The sequence below is a fragment of the Camelus ferus genome, chromosome 27 (genome assembly GCF_009834535.1).
Source record: "Camelus ferus isolate YT-003-E chromosome 27, BCGSAC_Cfer_1.0, whole genome shotgun sequence".
NCBI classification, from domain to species: domain Eukaryota; kingdom Metazoa; phylum Chordata; class Mammalia; order Artiodactyla; family Camelidae; genus Camelus; species Camelus ferus.
This window is the reverse complement of record NC_045722.1, coordinates 3,058,076-3,077,865: the sequence shown is the minus strand read 5'-3', so window position 1 is coordinate 3,077,865 and position 19,790 is coordinate 3,058,076. Positions and strand designations below refer to the sequence as shown.

The window sequence follows — 19,790 nt, the reverse complement described above, 5'->3', positions numbered from 1 at the left end:
ACTGTCTCCATAGTTTTGCCTTTTCCAGAATGTCATATAGTTGGAATCACATAGTATGTAACATTTTCAGACTGGTTTCTTTCACTTAGTAATAAGCATTTAAGGTTCCTCCATGTCTTTTCATGGCTTGACAGCGCATTTCTTTTTAGTGATGAACAATATTCTATTGTCTGAATGTGCAACAGTTTATTCATCTATTCACCTACCGAAGCACAAACTGATTGCTTCCTAAGTTTTATCAATTTATGAATAAAGATGCTATAAATATCCGTGTACAGGTTTTATGTAGGCATAAGTTTTCAACTCACTGGGGTAAATACCAAGAAGCATGACTGCTGCATTGTATGGTAAGAGTATGTTCCGTTTTTTTTAAGAAATTGCAAAACTAGAAGCAAAGTGGCTGCACCATTTTGCATTCCCACCAACAATGAGAGTTCCTATTGCTCCACATCCTCATCAGTATTTGGTGGTGACACTGTTTTGGATTTTGACCATTCTAATAGGTGCGTAGTGGTCATTTTAACTCACAATTACATTTTAATTAGCAAAGCCCTAATGATATACGATGGTAAGTATCTCTTCATCTGCTTATTTTACATCTGTGTATCTTCTTTGCTGAGGTGTCTATCAAGATTTTTGTCCACTTCTAAACTGGGTCGTTTCCTTACTGTTAAGTTCTAAGAACTCTGTATAATCTGGATAACAGGTATCTTTTGCAAATATTCTCTCCCTGTCTAGCTTGTCTTCTCATTCTCTTAATATTTCCTTTTTTAAAAGCTGTTTAGTACGTGTTTACAAACATAAGCTTTGGAGTCCAACAAACCTGAGTGAGTGCTAGCTCCTTGCATTACAAAACTGAAACAAATGTATTAAGCTTTAAGTCTTAGTTTCATATCAATTAAGTGGGGATAATAATTAGCAGTTCCATAAAACTATCACTAGGATAAATTGAAATAATGTCTGGCACAAAGGGGTCAATAATTTAAGAATTATCGTTGGGGTACAAGGTGTGAGAAAATTGGGTAACATTCTTGGTATTATTTAACATCTGTTTTATAAAATGCTTTCAATTTTAAAATCAAATGGGAAATATTTCCCATTTATTTCTCAAATATTTGGGTTCTCAATTTGCAACAAAAACTAGTTGTGATTTTAAAATTAAAATCAGAATTCTTATTTTAGATTGATAGAATCAGGCTGACAGAATAAATAAAGGCTGTCACCCTACCACAAAGTGCTCCTAATTTCCAATCTAAGGAAGAAAAAAAAGATTAAGAATGGCACTATTATTGTCATTCTCCAGTCCTAGTAATTTCTTCCTTTTAGAACCAGAAACATTTCCATAGAGAAAATACCCAGTGGAATTTAATCCTGCACTGGAATGAGAGAACCAGTCCAAACAGCTGTTTTGGTGGGCAGGATACACTGAGAAACTTCTTTATTTTGTTTTTACTGAGTAAGTGTCATTATTATGCCCAAGACAGATTTAAAGATTTGTGTGCAAGAAAGTTTTAAGTAATTAAAGGGAGATCTTATTCATGTGTTCCGAGAATATATCAAACACTTTTTAAAAAAACAATCTATTCTCAGTTCTCAGTACTCAAGAGGATATGTTGTAGAAAATACTGAAGCAGAGCCCCCGCCCACCTCACCTCCAAAATAAAGTAAGAAAAACATTAAGCCTGAGTTCCCTTAACACTAAGTTTATTGCAAAACTTACAGATGAGGATTGTATGAAGTCAATGCAGATGCTACCTGTACACTGGTTTGCTCACATTCTGGTATAAAAATGAATTCCCTACTTGTGTCTCATAAATTCAATTCCACAGGCTTTCTGTTACTTCTAAGTAAAAAGCTGACAATACAGTTCCTTACCTTTCCATTAGCTTCTCTTTATCCCAATTGAAGTGGCTAAGGAGTATTCTTGTGATAGTTGCTGGATTCTAAAGAGGGGGGGAAAAAAAGTCATTTTAAGGTAATAGTACTTCATTGGCATTCAGTGAATTTTTAGGTTGAATCTGAATTTCTGTAATACCGCACCCAAATTTCCTTTCCTAAGATAATACTCTAAAACTTTATTTTAAGATCAAGACTATTTTAACAGTTTGTCAGGTTTTATGGGATGATTCTAAAGCAGAATTTAAAATAAGCCAAAAAGAAATTAAATGAAAAACTACTGTATTAAATCAAGCACCAATTAAAATGAAGTTTTTTGCAATTAAGATTTAACACACTGTTACATCACACTACAAATCAATAAAATTTCTAACACCTTATGTATTGAGTAGTTCAAACGAGTCCAAATCATTTTTAAGCTTGAAGGTCCTTCAGAGATACGTAAGGAAAACCACAAAATACCTGTACTGTATAATAATTTAGAGAGTATAATCTTAAGTTGCTATTTCATTTCTAGAAGGAAAGGGTGAGACCATGAAGTAAACCCAAATTTTACTGCCCTATTATTCAATGCTATCACAAATATTTCTACATTCCATGAAACTAGTGAGCAGAATTTTAACTTAAAATGCAATGAATGGGGCCTAACAGATGGGAGAAGTCTGACTCATTCCAACACCTAGTTACAACGTCTGAAGTGAAATTCAAACCTGACTCTGCTTATTTGCTTTTCATGTATGATTGTATTACATCAAATAACATTTCAAAAGAAGTCTCTGTATATGAAACTACTTTTATTTCACCACAGTTAGACCACAGTATTAACTACTAATTTAAAAAGTGATCCTGAAAGAAAAAAAGTAATCCTATATAAAAAGTCATTGAAGAAATCTATCAATTATTCTAAATTTAATACCACTTGTCACAGAAAAATTCACATATTCATATCCCTCAAAAAAAAAGCCAAAGATGCAGACATGATAACTCGCAAGCCTCCACTCCATGCACACTTTGCTAGTCCATCTAGGTATTCCTCACTTCTTGGACCCAGACTCCTCCTCTAACACAGCACTCCAGGAAGATACCACCAACCTACAAGAGTTAACATGTGAAAAGAAATCTATTAGCTGAGCCTAAGTTACAATATGTTCATTTGTACAGAATGTAAAGACACTGTCTTGTGTCCAGCTATGTCTCAGAAAAATGATACAACAGGTTTTCACAATAGGATTTGCCTACAATTGAAATAGCTATCATTTAGTCACAGGTAAAATTAAGGGCAATAATCTTATCAGCTGGGAAAATTAAGTCTAGCTATATTCACTGTGATTCACTATAACGTTGCAGTACCCAATGCACTATATACTCTCTGCCACAAGACAGTGCACTGTGGTAAAATGTCTCAGGAATTATGAGTCAGCCTGCAAAGAGAAAAAGGGGAGAGGAAGGGAAACGCCCTCTCCATGATTTAGTGTTACTAAGTATCTTTTCCGTGTTCGAGTTTCTAGATCAAAAACTGGTCTCATCCAGAGGTTCCCAAATCTGTTACTGGATCTTCAAATTACAAATGTTCTGTTAAAAAATAAATTCATAGATTCCACCTCCAAGTGTGCTCATCAACAAAAGGATTCAGAACATAAGACTACTGGTCCCCCAGGATGAAGACAACAAGACAATTAGTTTTTTAGCTGATTGTTTAAAATTTTCTGTGTAGGTGTAATGTGTTCATTTAATAAAATGCATATCGTATTGGAGGTACAAGCTCAGAAGTGTTTCCCAATAGGATATTACTAAAGAATTTGTCTAAGTCACATAATAATGTCAAAATACCTATGTTCCGCCAAAGCCTTACACTATGGGGTGGGGTATAGTTCACAACACTAACTAAATATATTTGGGTTGCTATCTCAGTGCAGCTGGCTCGAGTCATTTACCTGCACTGCATAAGTAAAGGTGACAGGGGAAGGAAATTTATTGTATATCTACTCTATGCTGGGCCCTGCACAAGGTACTTTATATACCTCATTTAACTCTCAAAACACTCTGTAAGGTAAATATACTTACCTCCCATTTTAAATCTGAGAAAACTATGACTAGGCTCCAAAACATTACAAAAGCTACCCAATACCATGCAGCTAATTAAGTGGGATAGTTGTGAATTCTAGCCTAGGACAATCTGGATCTAACATTCCTTTGATTATTCCATGTAGGGGAATCCAGAGGAATTTAAAGATCTCACTTAACTACTAATCGTATGTCTAAGTATCCTTTATATCCTCCACCAAAGTGTAATTCAGGGCAGGATGAGGAGGGGATGGCAAAAAGCTAAGAGGCACAAGGGAGCTTTCTGTGGGACTGAAAATGTTCTACTTCTTGAATGTGATAGCTGGTTATGTGAGGGAAAACATTTATCAAAACTCAAACTATACACTTAAAAATGGGTACCTTGTTCATATAAAAGTTATACATCAATAATGTTTTATTTATTTAAAAACAGAACAATCTGACTTCTGGTCCTGGCCAAGATGGAGTAACAAGCTCACTGTAGCATCTCTCTCCCCATCAATTACAACTAACAACTGGACAAAATACAAAATACAACTAAGAGAGTACTCTGAAAACTAAATAACAGCAGTCAGATTGGGGAGGGAAGTGAAGGAAAACAAATAAGGTGGTGGAGAATATCCTGTTTGTTTTTTCTCCTTTATTTCTTGGCTTTGACCCAAGGGTGGGCCAAACAGGGATACTGTTCAGCAGACATGATCAACAAAAACCAAGGTAAGTGCAACTTCTTGGCCAGAGGCTCCTGGAGAAGGTGGGGGAAGAGTACCTTTTTTTTTTGCCCCCTTTTTCCTCCTAGCCCTGCCCTGAGGCCAGCCCAGGGCCATGAAACTACATTGATACAAAGGGACCACAGAAACCCAAGAGAAAGCGCACCACTCTGAACAGAGGAATTAGGAAGAGGGACTCTGGTAAAAAGGACCAGTGTAGAGGAAATCCATTATCTTCTTTTTTTCCTCTTGCCACTTCACCTCAAGACATGACAGGCAGAAAACTAAAACTGGGAGAACTCCATGCTTCTGGCTAAAGGAATGAAGAAAAGGGCCCCTAAGAGACAAGAGAGTTATGGAGGAAGTGACTGAAAAGAGAGAGATGGAGAAGTAGATTCCTAATGCTGTGTATGAACCGAGTTCTGGGCTCACAGGCAAGCTCTGCATGTGTGGAACACAGCCAAAGAAGAACAGGAGAGGCTTCCAGAACAGAACTAAGATATAAACCACGTCCAAAGCCTAGATCAGTCTAAGTGGGAATGGGAAGGGTAACATCAACATAGCAAAGGCTCTGAAAACTGAGAAGATAAAAGACCCTTACCATTGTCTAGAACATTTCAGCAGGACAAAATCTCACACAACATAATATTCCAAACATCCAGGACAGAATCCAAAATCACCAGACACAGCAAGAATAACAACAATGATCTGATCAATTATCAAGGGAGAAGACAATTATTTGATTCTGACCTCAAGATAACCCAGATACTAGAATTATCAGACAAAGACTTTTAAAGCAACTGTTAAAAAAATGACTCATTTAGTTAACGGTGAATACCTTAAAACGAATGAAAAGAAATTCTTAGGAAAGAAGCTCAAATTATTTAAAAAAAAAAAAAAAAGGAAAACAAAAAACCCTAAGAACAATGGAAACAATGGATGGGCTGAACAGAAGGAATATGACAGATAACTCAGTGAACTTACAGATATGTCAACAGAAAAGTATCTAATCTTAACAATAAAAAATATTTTTAAAAAAGTCTCTCAGGGCCCTTTGGGATAATATCAAAAGCTATCAGCCTAGAATTCTGTATTTAGTTATAGTTCAGGACTGAAGACAAGGATATTCTCAGACAAAAGAAAACCAAGAGAACTCACAGTCTTTTAAAGGAAACGTTAAAAGAGGTTCTTCAGACGGAAAGGAAATGATACCAGAGGGAACTTGCAACTTCAGGAAAGAAGGAAGAGCAACAGAAATGGTAAATGAGTAATATCACAGACTATTCTCCTCTTACGTTCTTGAAAATACATAAAATTGTTGAAACCAAAAACTATAACATGCCATAGTGAGAGGAAGGGTTAACTGTATGCATGTGCAACACATATGACAACTACAATATAAAGGGACTGGGATAAAGGTCATCTGTAAAGCTGTGGGGCTTCTACACTTTACTTGAAGTGGTAAAAAAAATTAAGTAGAACGTGAAGAGTTAGATACTTACAATCTCTAGAGCAACCACTTTTTAAAAAAAGACCAAGAAATATGGCTAAAAACACCGATATATAAAGTGAAATATTTTTAAAATTTCAAGGGGGCAGGGTATATAGCTCAGTGTAGAGTGCACGCCTAATATGCACGAGGTCCTGGGTTCAATTTCCAGTACTCCCAGTAATAAATAAATAAATAATCTAATTACCATCCCCTAAAAAAATTTCAATCCAAAAGAAAGCAGACAAGAAAGAACAAAGAGAAAAATAATTTACAAGACCTAAATTCAACCACATCAATAATTACATTAAATATAAATAGTAAAATTTTAAAATCCACTTAAAAGAGAGATAAATATACAAATATCAAATTATTCTTTGGTACACCTGAAACTGATGCCAATTATACCTTACTTCTTAAAAAACAAACTTTTATACTACAAAATGAAAATAAAAGAGACAGACCTTAGCTTTATTTTAAAAAGGCAAAACTATATGTTGTTTTTTAACAACCTAACTTTCAATATAATGATATACAGAGACTAAAAATAAAAGGATGGAAAAAGATGTATCATGCAAAACAGTGATCAAACGAAAACTGCAGTGGCTGTATTTCTACCAAAGTAAACTTCAGAACAAGGAAATTTACCAGTGAAAAATCTCACAGTGGAAAGGTCAAGTCACCAAGAAAACATAACAATCTTAAATGTATGCACCTAACAACAAAGCCTCATAATAAATAAAGCAAAAACTGATAGAAATTAAAGAAAAAAACAAATCCACAATTATACTTGGAGAGTTCAACACTTCTCTCTCAGCAATCCACTGAACAAGTACACAGACTATTTGAAAAATAAACCACCTTCTACCAAATAACCCAAAGGTCAAAAAGGAAGTCCTGAAGAAAATTAAAAAACATCTTGAACTGAAGAAAATAAAAATACAACACACCAAAATTTATGCAACGTAGCTAACATCATCTAGGCGGGAATTCATTGTACTAAATGCTTGCTTACATAAGAAATAAAGATAAACAAATGCCTTTTTAAAAAAGCAAACTACACCTAAACAAGCACAAGAAAAGAAATAAGTCAATAAAACTGAAAATAGAACAACAAAAGAAAATAAATGAAGCCAAAGCTAGTACTAAAGATCAAAAGAACTCTAGCAAGAGTAACCAAGATAAGAGACTCAGCTGACCAGGAATTCACAAAGTAGATGAAACAGACCAATTTCCTTAAAAGTCATTAACCTCTAAAATTGAAGAAATGGATAATATTAACATTCTTACATCTATGATACAAAACGAATGAGTAATTAAAACTTTGCACAAAGAAAATTCCAGACCCAAATGGTTTCACTGGTTAATTCTACCAATCATTTAAGGAACCCCAAAATACCAATTCTATAGTCTCGTACAGAAGACAGATGAGGATGGACACTTCCCAATTCCTCCAGTTCCTATCATAAGACCAGCATCAGCTTGATATCAAAATCAGAGCAAGACATTACTACTACATGAACAAAGATGTAAAAATCCCCAACAATCACCTGATAGTTAGAAACGCAGAATCCTAGGTCCCAACCCACATCTACTGAATGTTCATTTCAACCAGACCATGACGGTAAGGTAGTTAACTATGAAGTCAGGCGATGTACACAACCAAACAGTCTAGCTGCTGCCTTTGCCACAAATGCCTCATGATAACACAGAAAGGTGAAGAATGGACGACGTAATACTGCATTTCTGCTACTGCAGGAACATCTCACACCTTCACAGCCCAGGAAAAAGCAGGGGAGGGGTCTGTGTGCACAGGGGGCAGAAAAGGGAAGAAAGATTGAACTCCCTTCAATCCTCACACACACATATATATCTAATTGCCAGCAACTATTTCACATCTAAAACCCTAAATGAAAAATAGTCTGAGAAATAAAGTTTTTGACTTTCTAGCCCAGCAATAGAGAGAAGTATCAGGAGGGTTGAGGAACACAATCACAGAATTCCCAGATGGTTTAAAAGCTATATGCATTTAAAAAGAATTTACAACTAAACAACACTAATCCCAAAAAGTTTTAAACCTTTACCATTAAACTAGGTCCCTTCAGGCAAGACTTTTGGGGGTCTCGGTCTCCTAACTGACTATTCCTTGAGTGGGGAGAAATCCTATAGATACTAAAGGTAAGGCCAATTTTACATAGTTATTGTGGCACACTGAAAATGTTTCACAAACACACATAATATTTGAGCAACTTCAAAGTACTGTCACTTAACACTACCACGAGCCATCTCCAAACTACCCAAAGATGGCATACAAAAATTAAATTAATTCTGTAAAGTGAACTGAAGCTTTACATGTAGTTACTTCTTCCTCTGGAGGCACTTAGAAAAAGAGATACATATACACTCTCAACTACTTCTCAAAAATAAAACTTAACAGTATTTGAACTAGTACTTTCTCAAGCCATGCGTATATTTTAACCAATACTCTTCCCTTCCCAATACAGCAACTGAAAACACCTATCCATAAGTGGCAGGATTCTGATTAGCAACTGACTGACTTCTTACCTTATACATATAACTGGTACACAAAATTTTGTACAATATAAACAAGTGAGATTACTTGATAATCATAATGCTTATATTTAAAAAGAATATGAAAGTTTTCTCTAAGTAAACTTGTATCTCACTAACACTTCTCTAAGAAAAACTGTATTTTAAAATAAAGCAATTGTAAATGTCTTTAAAGACCAAAAAGTAGTCATAAATCCCAATGATTTTGAAACAGACACAAACATACTCCTGTATCATTTAAAGAAAGTTTTATAACCAAGCTGTAACAAGCCATGTACATCTCCAGTACATTCTCTTGCCAATTATTCTCAAAATACACAGCTCAATTGTTAAGAATAATGAAAAAGGAACACGTGGCCCATACAACTGGAATCTTCCTCCCTTCATGAAGGCGTGGACATATTTATTTTATATATATATATATATATATATATATATATATATATATATACACACACAGATGAGATTTTAAAGAATGAAGGTATCGCTAAATGTGGACCTTTGATGATGGGACTGCACTGAATCACTTTTAAATTTTTAAAAATTTAGTGTATGCATACAGTTTTAGAAGCTAATGGTAACCTCGAAGTTTAATAATCATCTTTGCCACATGCCAGCTGCTACTGATTTCCAGTTCTCTGAGGCAATCATTTTAAATTCTGTTTCTTTTGGTATTTACTTTTATTCTAAATAATATGCTTATGCTCAGGTATTGACTATCTTTCCATTATCACTTTCCTTAGGAAAGTTGGAGATTTAGCACTCCTACATGCATCTTCTCCCAAATCTTTCTTATATAATTTTATCATAGTTTTTATTTAAGCCACTATTATTGTTTTTAATAATCAACTAACAGGAATTCCAGAAAGAGAGGAAATGACCAAAGCAGTATTAAAAGTTAATTTCCCAAAGCTTTATAAGGACACAAGTCCTTCAGTTGAAATGGTCCAGTAAGGGCCCAACACAACTAATCAGCAGATTCACATTCACACCGATCTTCAGAAACCAAGGATAATGAGAAAAGGCTGAAACTTTTTAAAAAGTCATCAAGAAATGGGAACCAGACTGGTATTAGATTTATTAGCAACAGTGAATGCAGAAGGCAGTATCTTTTATAAACATTCCACTCATTTCCCAGCTAGCCAATATAACAACCAACTCTAAAGGCAAATTAAAGACATAATCAGTTACAATTGAGTAATACCATAAGAAAAGTTACGTGGGAGTTAAATCAAGAATACAGCCCAGTAAAATGACATTTAATCAAGAAAAAAAAATATATCTAAGAAACAGAGGCAGAAAAGTAATGTAAAAGTCATGGTTGATGGCTATGCATGAGCCTTAGAGGGAAGGACATCCTGATGAGATGAGCAGAATGGAAGGTTCCAGGAGAAGGGTAAGTATGATCCAATGACCATGACACCAGACTCACTGCTCTTAGGAAGGTCCAGAGCATTTGACATTAAATCTGTTTTTTAAAAAAAAAGGTAATAATAATCCTAATACACTACTTGAACTATTACTGAATGATATAACATAAAACACTATTCAATGGTGTTGCTTAAAAAAAAAATCAAGCTATGAGCAAACTAAGACTCGGCTATGATCACAAGACAAAAGAACTTTGATAAAACTAAAGTACAGGTGACATAAAGTGGGATCCTCAAAGGTAAGAGAAGGAAGAGGAAAGAGATAATGCCAAAAAATAATGGAAAGAAAGATGTATATTAATTAAAGCTATAAATGTAATCATTTGAAGACATAATAAATAGCTCTTTACTTTTTTGTTACCACACTCAAGTATTACTCTTTTTTTAAAGAACAAATAACAGGTTGGAGAAAAGAGCTACAATAACTACCATATATTAAGAACTAAGAAAAAGTACAAAGGATCTGAAAAAGCAATTCACAGAAATGTTAAATCAAAACAACCAAGTAGTTATGTTCTATCAGACTAATGAAAATTTTAGGATTAATAGTGTCAGCAAGTGTATAGAGAAAATGATAGTTTACACACTGCTAGTGTAAAGATAAACTCAATCTGTTTTGGGAAACATTCAGTCTTTATATTTATAAAAACTGTGAATGTCCATACCTGAAGGCCAGCAAGCTCACTTTCAAGGTTAGGTTACGTCAGAAAGGAAAAGGACAGGAATGAGGTGCACACAATACAGAATAAACAGAATGTCCAACAATAGGGTCCCATTAGAAAATACTGTACAATTGTTAATTCCATCTTGTATCATTGGGAAAAAAAACCCTGCAACTTGCAGAATAAAGTGGAATTGGAAAAGGAAGTGGGGAAGAATACAAATATAGCTCATTATTTTTCTTCTAAAATACAGCATTTCAATTGCAGATTAAAGTTCATTGATAGAAGCGAAAGAAAGCACTTTAAAAATAATAAAATTGTAGCAATGATTTAGATCCAGTTGAACAGTTCCCATCTTCACCTCCCTTACTAAAAATTCCTTTTCATAAAGGCATAGATTACAGATTTTGTAAAAGTACCATCAACATGCATTTTTAAGAAGGTAAAAACTGAAAACTAGTTTTGAAATGTGAATAGTGGCAGTCAGGATGAGAACATACCTAGGTCTCTAAAATTCCAAACTATTTTGCTTTATACTGAGTTGGACTGCTAGCTTCGATAATTTTGAAGAAACTATAGATTCATGACTAATACTCGTTTCAATATGCCACACTCATAAAAAATTTAAAAATTATTTGTGATTTATTTAGATCATGAAATACCTAAAATAGATTTGAAAATAGCTGCTAAATATGAAATTTAAAAGTTAACCAAAAAGGTTTGTAAGTCCAAAAAAAGGCCATTTTAAAATACATCAAAACATCTTATTTTTTTAATCCATATACATTTTTTGTAGTCGTTAATAGTGTATTTTTTATTTTTTTTCCAAAACATCTTATTCTAACACTATTGATTCAAAATACCTCTACAACGGTACACCATGAAACGTCACTTTGAAATATGTTTCCACATTCAAGAGACAGCAGGCTAGATCTCCTAATATAGTATATAGAGTTTATAAAATTATTAACATCAGCTTTTTTTGGGCTAGAATCTAGGTTGTAGATATCTAAGATCTTAGGTTTTATAGTTATTTTGAAAAAGCAGCAATCTTCACTGAAAACCAAATACCATCTTTTATCTGCCTTTTCATTTGGGAAGACTTGAGAAGCAGTATATTAACCTATTTAGAAAAACATAATCCCTTCCTTTTAGAAGCATAACAGCAAAGAAATGATGCAAATATCTGTATCATTCAGCTCTACCTATAAAATCTCACTTCACAGCCCATCTAGAGTAATATACAAGCAATCTAACACTTTATCATAGCATATATAAGCCTTCCATCTTGAAACTTGCCTGTGACTGAGGTCCTAGGACTTAGTATACAAGTGCTATTGCTCTCTCGTTCTAACCCAACTTTTCTAAAGAAGCCAGGAATTGCTATTACAATTGCTATCATTTAGCAAGTGAATGGATACAAATATTTAAGTAAACGGTACAAATATTTAGATAAAAATCCTTAAACTTCCTTACATAAGTTAAAGAACCTGGAAGATTTAGATTATTTCTATAAAAATATAACCAGACATATAATATTTAATAAACACACATGGCCAGATCAATCTATCTTTCCTGCTTCTCCCAGTTTTACAAAAGGGATCCTTTATCATCATAATTTCTGAAAATCAACCAGGTCCATGAATCAAGCAATTATCATAAATATCCTCCATTTAATCATTTCTTCTATTATTCAGCATTTAAGAAAAAAAAGATAGTAGCAAACACTAATTTACTTTGTTGCCTAAGTGCCAAGCAAGCTCCTGATATAGAAAATAAAACTGCGCCCTTTAGAAACAGATATGTCAAATCTTGTCATGTCAAAAGGGGCTTTCCATAAAGATTTACAGGATAAATGGTGTGCCCTTAAATAATCAGGTACTTGCTGCCAATATGTGCGCACGCATACATGTGTTTAATGATCCTTTAATAACTTGTCTTGGGAATGATTCTGTCCTACCTTTGCTGCTGCAGCCCGCCTGTCCTTTGCATCACTGAATTCATACTTCTGGAAGTACCCAATATGCACTGTAACAGACAGATGGACAGATCAATGGGCCACAGCGGCAAAGGCCAGACAGACAGACTTGATAAAAATTAAAATCAAGGTATATAAAGGGAAGGGGGAAACCAATAATCTACCTATTTTCTATAGTAAAATACCTCAACTTTCAGATCTGCAACCCTCCCATACACATACCCAAATAAACTATTCTTGATTTCCGTATTATTTCCTTCTTTCAAGTAGAAACAGTGTCACTGCCATAGGTAAAATAATCAGTATTTTAATACAATCAGCAGTTACAGATACAGCAGGCACTTCTGCAACCATGCCACATAATTTCTTCAAATAGAAGTTGCTCTTTAATACACAAGAAACTATCACATTCAAAGAAGACTTTCTATGATAAAATTAAAATGGCAATTACTACACATAGAAAATGTCTACTGTAGCATCAGGACCTATATGATTAAAGTACACTACAGGGAATCACTGAATGAAAGTCGTATTTCAGCATTTTATATTCTACATTTTCCTGTCTATGTAAAAATGTTTGCTAGCACCACATCTAGATAACTTTAGGGGTTTAAAAGGATATGAGTGCCACTTAAGCCAACTACCAAGATACAGTATGGTATTTATATACAAAACTACCAGCAGAATCTTTAAAAGTCGCATAGAGTCCTCCTGTTATCTCAAAGCCACGCAAATGAATATTCTTGCTTAAAAAGCTTCTAAAAAGCTATTTTTTGAAAAACACCTTTACAGCTCAAAATGCTTAAGCTTGGCTTAAGCTTCATAAAAAACTTTCATACAAAAAAAAAAACTTACATCCGTGTAAAATCTATTTTAACTTAATCAAATACTGTATTTTTCATGTTATCTAGAATCTGTAGATCCAAGCTACATGTTTAATAAAGATTAGGAGAAAGTATTTCCCTTCCCCTTCTATTTCCAGGGAATCTAACCACTTATACATTTCTATTGTAACCCCTCAAAAACATGAGTAGGTAGTGAATAATGATAATCAAATGTAACGCATGATCCTTGACTAAATCCTAGACTAGACCTAGAAAAGGCATAAAGATGTATTGGATAACAGGAAAAATGTGAATGTGATACGTATTAGATTTTTTTCTATGACTACTTTATTCAGATACAATTCATGTACAATAAAATTCACTTTTAAAGTGTATGATTCAGTGGTTTCGATTATATTCAGAATTGTGACACGCAGCTGTGTCAACCATTACTTGTAGAACATTTCCTCTTCCTCAAAAGAAATCTCATATCCATTAGCAGTCAGCCCGCACTCTCTCCTTTCTTTCCCCACCCAGCCTCTAACAACCACTGATCTACCTTTTGTCTCTCTGGATTTGCCTAATCTGGACACATCATATAAATGGCATCAGGAGGCCTACTGTGACTGGTTAATTTTGCCATTTAGTTTTACTTATCTAGGAAGGCCAATTAGCTGAGAGGTTGCCATGGACATCAAATAGGTCTGTCTTACTAAAGCAATGGAGAGGAACTGTCAATTCAAAGTTAGTCAAATGACAGCTGCTTAAAGCTTCAACCACTCTATTACAGAGGAGGAAAGAGAATTTATTAAAATTAAATAACTTATACAAAGTCAAAGAGCTGCTAAAAGGCAAAGCTGGAACTAAACAAGTTCTATATGATGCCAAAGACTTAACAACTAAGTTATTTTGTCCCCTAACAAAATAAGCCACCAATTCTCACTGATGCTACCTCCTAATACCTTGAATACCTCTCCATCTCTGCTTTGCTAACTTCATCATATATTTCTTGCTCAGATGATTGTAATAAACTTCTCACTACTCTCCCTGCTTCCTAATATCATCCTGTTCTCACTTACTCCCTAGACTGCCAACAAAGCGGTCCTTCGAAACACTAATGCTATATTAAAAGTTTAAAGTTGCTTCACCTGGCCCCATCTCATTCGGCACCATGCTAAAGCCTTACACAAACTGCCTACCTGTCTAGCCCCAGGTCCTATCACACTACTTGCCAATAATTTTAGCAATGTTCAATTCTTCACTGTTCACTCAACAACCCACACCATTAATAGCTTCTACCTTTGTATATTCTGTTGGCTCTTCCTCCTCTGTCTGGAATGTCATCTTCAACTCCACCTGCCTAGTGAGTTACTATTCATTTTTCAAAACCTAGCTTCAGACCCACTTCCACAAGTGGAAGTCAGTCTTTCCCAGAAAAATAGCATTAAACAGTCTTTCTCTGACCTTTGTAAATCTACTGCTGCACATACCACTGAATTAAAATTTATTTATATATGACTCCTTACAGAGTTGTCCAGACTCCCCAGCACAGTATAGCAGCTTAAAAAAAAAAATTAGGTAAAAATCAATCAAGTATTCAAATTATATACTGTTCCCAATTAAACTGAAGCATTATTTTTAGGAAACTATTAACCTCAGAAATTCATAAAATGATAATGATATTTAGGGTCTTAAAAGGGAGATAAAAATCAGGTTAGGGTAAAGGTGAAGGTTCTATTTCTAAGAAAAAAGTATTAAGAATGAAGATAATAGTGATTACCTCTGAGGGAGGGAAGCAGGTAGTTGAGATACTAAGGTGGAAGATTTTTTACTTTATCTTTGTACTTTTTGAATTTTGAGCCAAGAAAATATATGCATAGCCAATTTTTTAATCCAAAAAAAAAAAAAAGGTATCAATAGTCTCAGAATACTACAGCTGTTTAAAGAAATGTTTTTTAATCAGAGGCTACGGAGGAGAGTTCAGTCATACCGGCCCCAGTTTGCAACTTGCTTCTGCATTTTGTTTTGGTTGCACAGAATGAAGAAAATCCTGATTCACAAAGACAAGAAGTTTTCAGTACAAGTTCAGGATATTCTTCTCTCAAACTGACCCAGAAGCTTTAAAAAGGCAGTAGAAAACATTTTATTCAGAGCTGTCTAGTTAACATCATCTAGCAACTGCTTTTATTTTTATAAATGCAGAGTCAGAGGAAACATAACAGAACTCCAAACCCTAAAACTATTAATAATACAGTAACATCAAGATGAGCTACCTATTCATTTGTCACTGCAAAACATGCCAGTGTCTGCAATCAGGGTGTGAACACGCATCTGCCTCTGCCTTGCCTGACGTTTATTTACTTGGACAGGGTGCGTATGTGCTGCTGCAGTGCTCCAACTCCTGTAACTCTGAGCAGACACACACAGGTCTGAATCCAAAATAGTGCATAACAACTTTCCTAATCAACAATCCTTTAACAAGCAAAGCAGAAGATTTATTCTGGATTCTGCACACATGAAAAAATAGTTTAACATACTGAAACTCTCCAATGTGTTAAAAAAAAAAAAAAAAAACTCTTTAAAAATTATAGAAAGGCTATCATGAGGAAGGGCTAGAACCTGGCAGGCTCCAGTGAAAAGCTACAGAGACACAGATACTAACATGGAAAAACTGAAAATCAGAGCTATTCAAATATGAAATGGGCTCCCTTTTGTAAGTAGCTATGGTGGTTTAAGTAACTGCAGAGGCTTAAGAACAGGCTCAGGGATCACTCAACAGAGAGGCAGTACCTGGTAAGTTACTGGCCTGGATAACCTTTAAAAGCCTTTTCACCGTTGTTAGTCTTGTTAGTGAATCAAAAACTGTGTTGATTCTGACATGAAACAAATATTAGCAAGTCTACTGTCATCCTTCATTCTTTAGCTATCGTTTTATATGTTATACTTTCATTCACCTTATAGAGTCCTACTTTCACCCTTTTGGCTTTACAGTTGGGTGAAATACAATATTCGAAAACAAGCTTCAGACACGCATATATTCCAAGTACCCAGTATAACTATATCATTACAATATGAGTTGAGATGATTACAGAAAACAGATAAAATGTTTAGGGCCAATGAAACAGAATTAGTATATTTAAAAGGTAGGTTAGACTCATAAGTAACATTATATACTTTCTCTTCAAAGGCATGTTAAGTCCATATTAAATAACAATGAGGCCCACTCTAAGTTTTTGCTTCATAAGAACTGAAGTGAATAGTAGGTTGAAAGACGAAGACTTTTCTTTAGATTTGAGTTTAAATGCTGAGTGTCAGAAATGGATCCCTCTAAGAACTTTACAAAAGAACTATTTTATTATTGAACAAAATAAGTCAGCTAATCTCCCTTTAATGTATTAAGCATTTGTTACCTAGCTCATCCACAACAATTTCACGAGGCTATTCTTCCAGAATCTCTTGGTGCTCTGTCAGAAGGAAAATGCTGACTTTGTGGACCACTGGTCTCAGTCTGTAACTTCATATGCAAATCATGAATAAATTTTACATTATATATATGGCCTCTATAATGTACATTAAGTAGTTGAATTATTTAATGTTAAAACTTTGTGTTTAGGGGGTGGGTATAACTCAGTAGAAGAGCACATGCTTAGCACGCACAAGGTCCTGAGTTTAATCCCCAGCCCCCCCATTAAAAAAACAAACAGACTTTGTTTTTAAATGCTTATACTGGACTGAAACATAGTAAATGTTGTAACAGCAATTTTGGCTTGAAATTTCCTTGACGATGGTATATGTGTAGGCTGCAAGGTTTAAATGGGGCATGTAGTAGACTTCTGCCTCTATTCCACTGATTTTTCATTTATTTGGAATCATAGGCAACAGCAATGAAGTCTTAAGTCAGAGCTCTCTACAAGTCAGTCTCCTGGGGTAGACAGAGCTGGATGGAAAGGCAAAGTGGATCTGGAGACAAACAGAAAATACCCAGCACACAAGACAATAGCATTCACATGTTTTATTTACATTTAATGATCTAAAATACTGAATTCCAACCCTAGCCATAAAAGCCTGGGCAAATTACTTAGTTCATCTAAGTCTCAAGTTCCTTTCCTATAAAATAGCAGAAGTACTATCTACTTAAGAGAATAGTTGTGATGACTAACATTCCCTTAAATAACTGGTTAAGAGCAAAAAATGGAAAGTATATTAGAGAATGAGAGAAAAGTTAATTCAGGGAAGTCAACAGAAGAAGAATGTGAGCAATTCATATATGAAAAAAAAACAGGAATAGTACCAACACTTATTTTTATCAGTAATAAAACCAATAAGAAAACCCATTCATATTTAATTTTGACTATTCTAATCAATGTTCATCAGCTATGTTCCAGGAACTGTGCTGGTCAATGGGAATACCAAAATTAATACACTGATCATAGGATTTCAAAGTCTATTTAGCAGAAAAAGAGCTTTTAAAAATAAAAGTATGTACAAAATTCCAAGACCCACTCATAGGGAAGGAGTCAAAGAAGAAATGATGTTTAAGGTAGGTCCCGAAGTTATCAATGAGTTTATCAGGGGAAAAGCATTTAAAACAGGAAAAACTCTTACAGAGGCACAAAAAAATTTCACAGTTTTTTCCTACACCAGGATGAGTGTGAAGAAATGACAGGTAAGGTAGACAGATGTCAAATTATGAAAAGCTTGACCTATCATGCTAAAGAATCTTTTATCCTAATCTGCACCCTCTGGCACCACAGTTATTGGAACCCCCTAGGTTCAGAACTCCTAGGCTTAGAAGTTCTTCATAACACCATTTCCTATCCCATTCCCACCAACTGCTTATCAGGAATGGTAAAGATCTGGTGTACTTTCTCAGGCCATAAACCTAGACTAAGTATGAACATTTATTTCTGACACTGCCATAAACTGAACAAGACGACCACCCAGGAAGAAAAGGAGACATTCCACATTCCCTGAAAAATCTGTGGTGACCATACTATACTCATAAGGCCCCATTTTCTATCAATATCACTCTTTTCGCATTCTTTTTTTAATTTTTCTGATTTTGCCAATGAGAGCCTTATAATAACTTCTAATAGCTTCTAACAAGGCTCTAGTTATCCACACAAAGGTCAATCTTTTCCTTCTTTCCTAAAATCCAACTAGTCTCTTCAGAAGGCAGGACTTTCCTTTACCAAGCAGCAAAGAGGGGTCAACCCACAACAGAAGTGAAGCATGCCAGGACTGACCTGGTGTAAAAATAACCCTTCAAAAGACAAACTGGTTATGGTGTGGGATTTCTTGGTAATGGCAATACACTAAATTACTCAACTATGAAAACCAGGCCAGGGCAAGTCCAGAAACAGGATATAACTGAGGTCAGCCTACATATGGATAAAAAGAAGACATGCTGAGTACTGAGTTATTGCCTTTATAATCAAGGATTTATTTACATGTCTGCCCTTCCTAGACTAGGAGTCCTGAAGAGGAAAGGAATGTTCTCCACTCTTCTCTATACACCTACTTCCAAAGCACATGTACCAAGGGGAAGCATATGGATGTGAAAAATTGAGTACAAATTTGGCAGAACATGGTGACAAGATGTATAGTAGTTTTAGGGAATTTAAAATAGTAAATTAGGAATAGTAAAATCCAAAAGGTAATGTTAAGCAGCAACAGATAACTAATACAAGAGATACCTCTAATCAGTCAACCAGATATAATAAAAGATTATTTTATTACTGTAAAGTTTTCAGTATATAAATACAAAGAAAATGACTCAGTCAAAAAACCCAACTAAAGTCTGAAAGTTTGGTACAGCAGAAAGAACTTATATTGTAAAAGTCAAAAAGACCCAGTTTCAATGACCTCCACTAGTCTAACAGAAATTCTGGGAAATCTATTTCTCAGCTTCTCTAACTCCAATTTACTCACCTGTAAAATGAAAATAATGCTATTTTCTTGGGATTTTGTAACAAATACATGTAAAAACACCCAGCATATTTCATAGGTATCAGCTATTATTACATTTGTCTGTGAGTCTCCCCTTACATAAAAATTAGTAAATTAATCTTTTTTCCTCCATCCTGTTATTTCCTCAAATCTCAGAGATTCCTTATTCCAATCTTCAAAATGTCATACTTTCAGCAAAAATAAGCAAATGCAACCTAAT

At 34.7% G+C, this 19,790-nt stretch overlaps 1 protein-coding gene across 1 annotated transcript in view; it reads right to left on the bottom strand.

The window, feature by feature from the left end:
• Positions 1 to 19,790, bottom strand: part of ARIH1 (ariadne RBR E3 ubiquitin protein ligase 1) — a 90,137-nt gene that overhangs the window by 54,681 nt on the left and 15,666 nt on the right. The window contains exon 2 of the mRNA XM_032468983.1: positions 1,876 to 1,943. Within this exon, the coding sequence (XP_032324874.1) occupies positions 1,876 to 1,943 (68 nt within the window). The remainder of the gene's footprint in view (positions 1 to 1,875; positions 1,944 to 19,790) is intronic.